A 565-nucleotide genomic window follows, 5' to 3' on the forward strand; every position below is an offset into this window, starting at 1 on the left:
CCCCCGCCCCTTCCCCCGGCCAGCCGCCGCACTGAGGAACGAGTCCAGCCCGGTGCGGCTGGGTAAGGTGGATGCCACGGCGCAGGCGGCCCTGGCCAACGAGTTTGGCATCACCTCCTACCCCACGCTCAAGCTCTTCCGTGATGGCAACCGCACCCACCCCCTTGCCTACACCGGTAAGGCTGTGGCACCATGCAATGGCCATGGCACCCATCATGGGGAACACCTTGATGGGTGTTGGGGTGGGCTGGGGTGCAAGGATGGGTGGTGGGGGCTGACGGTGAGAGGGGTGGCAATGTCCTGGTGGGGTTTGCAGGGTGGTGATGGTGGGCAGGTGACGGCATGGTGATGGTGTGTGGAGTGACAGCAGTGCTGCAGCGGTGATGGTAGGTGGGTGGCCAAGGCCGATGGCACGGAGGGGGTGGTAGCCCAGCAAGGAGTGGTTGGGGTCATGGTGGGAGGGTGTGGGGGGCTCATTCCATGTGCCAGGTCGCATGGACACCGAAGGCATCGTGCGCTGGATGCGGCGCCGGGCTGGCCCCAGCACCACGCTGCTGCAGGACAC

At 66.4% G+C, this 565-nt stretch overlaps 1 protein-coding gene across 1 annotated transcript in view; it reads left to right on the plus strand.

Annotated features, from left to right (window-relative positions):
• The window catches only part of PDIA2 (protein disulfide isomerase family A member 2), a 4,053-nt gene that overhangs the window by 913 nt on the left and 2,575 nt on the right, over positions 1-565 (plus strand). The window contains exons 2-3 of the mRNA XM_035889128.1: positions 24-176; positions 490-565. Coding sequence (XP_035745021.1) covers positions 24-176; positions 490-565 — 229 coding nt within the window. The remainder of the gene's footprint in view (positions 1-23; positions 177-489) is intronic.

The sequence above is a fragment of the Egretta garzetta genome, unplaced genomic scaffold (genome assembly GCF_000687185.1).
Source record: "Egretta garzetta isolate BGI_Z169 unplaced genomic scaffold, ASM68718v1 scaffold42, whole genome shotgun sequence".
NCBI classification, from domain to species: Eukaryota; Metazoa; Chordata; class Aves; order Pelecaniformes; family Ardeidae; genus Egretta; species Egretta garzetta.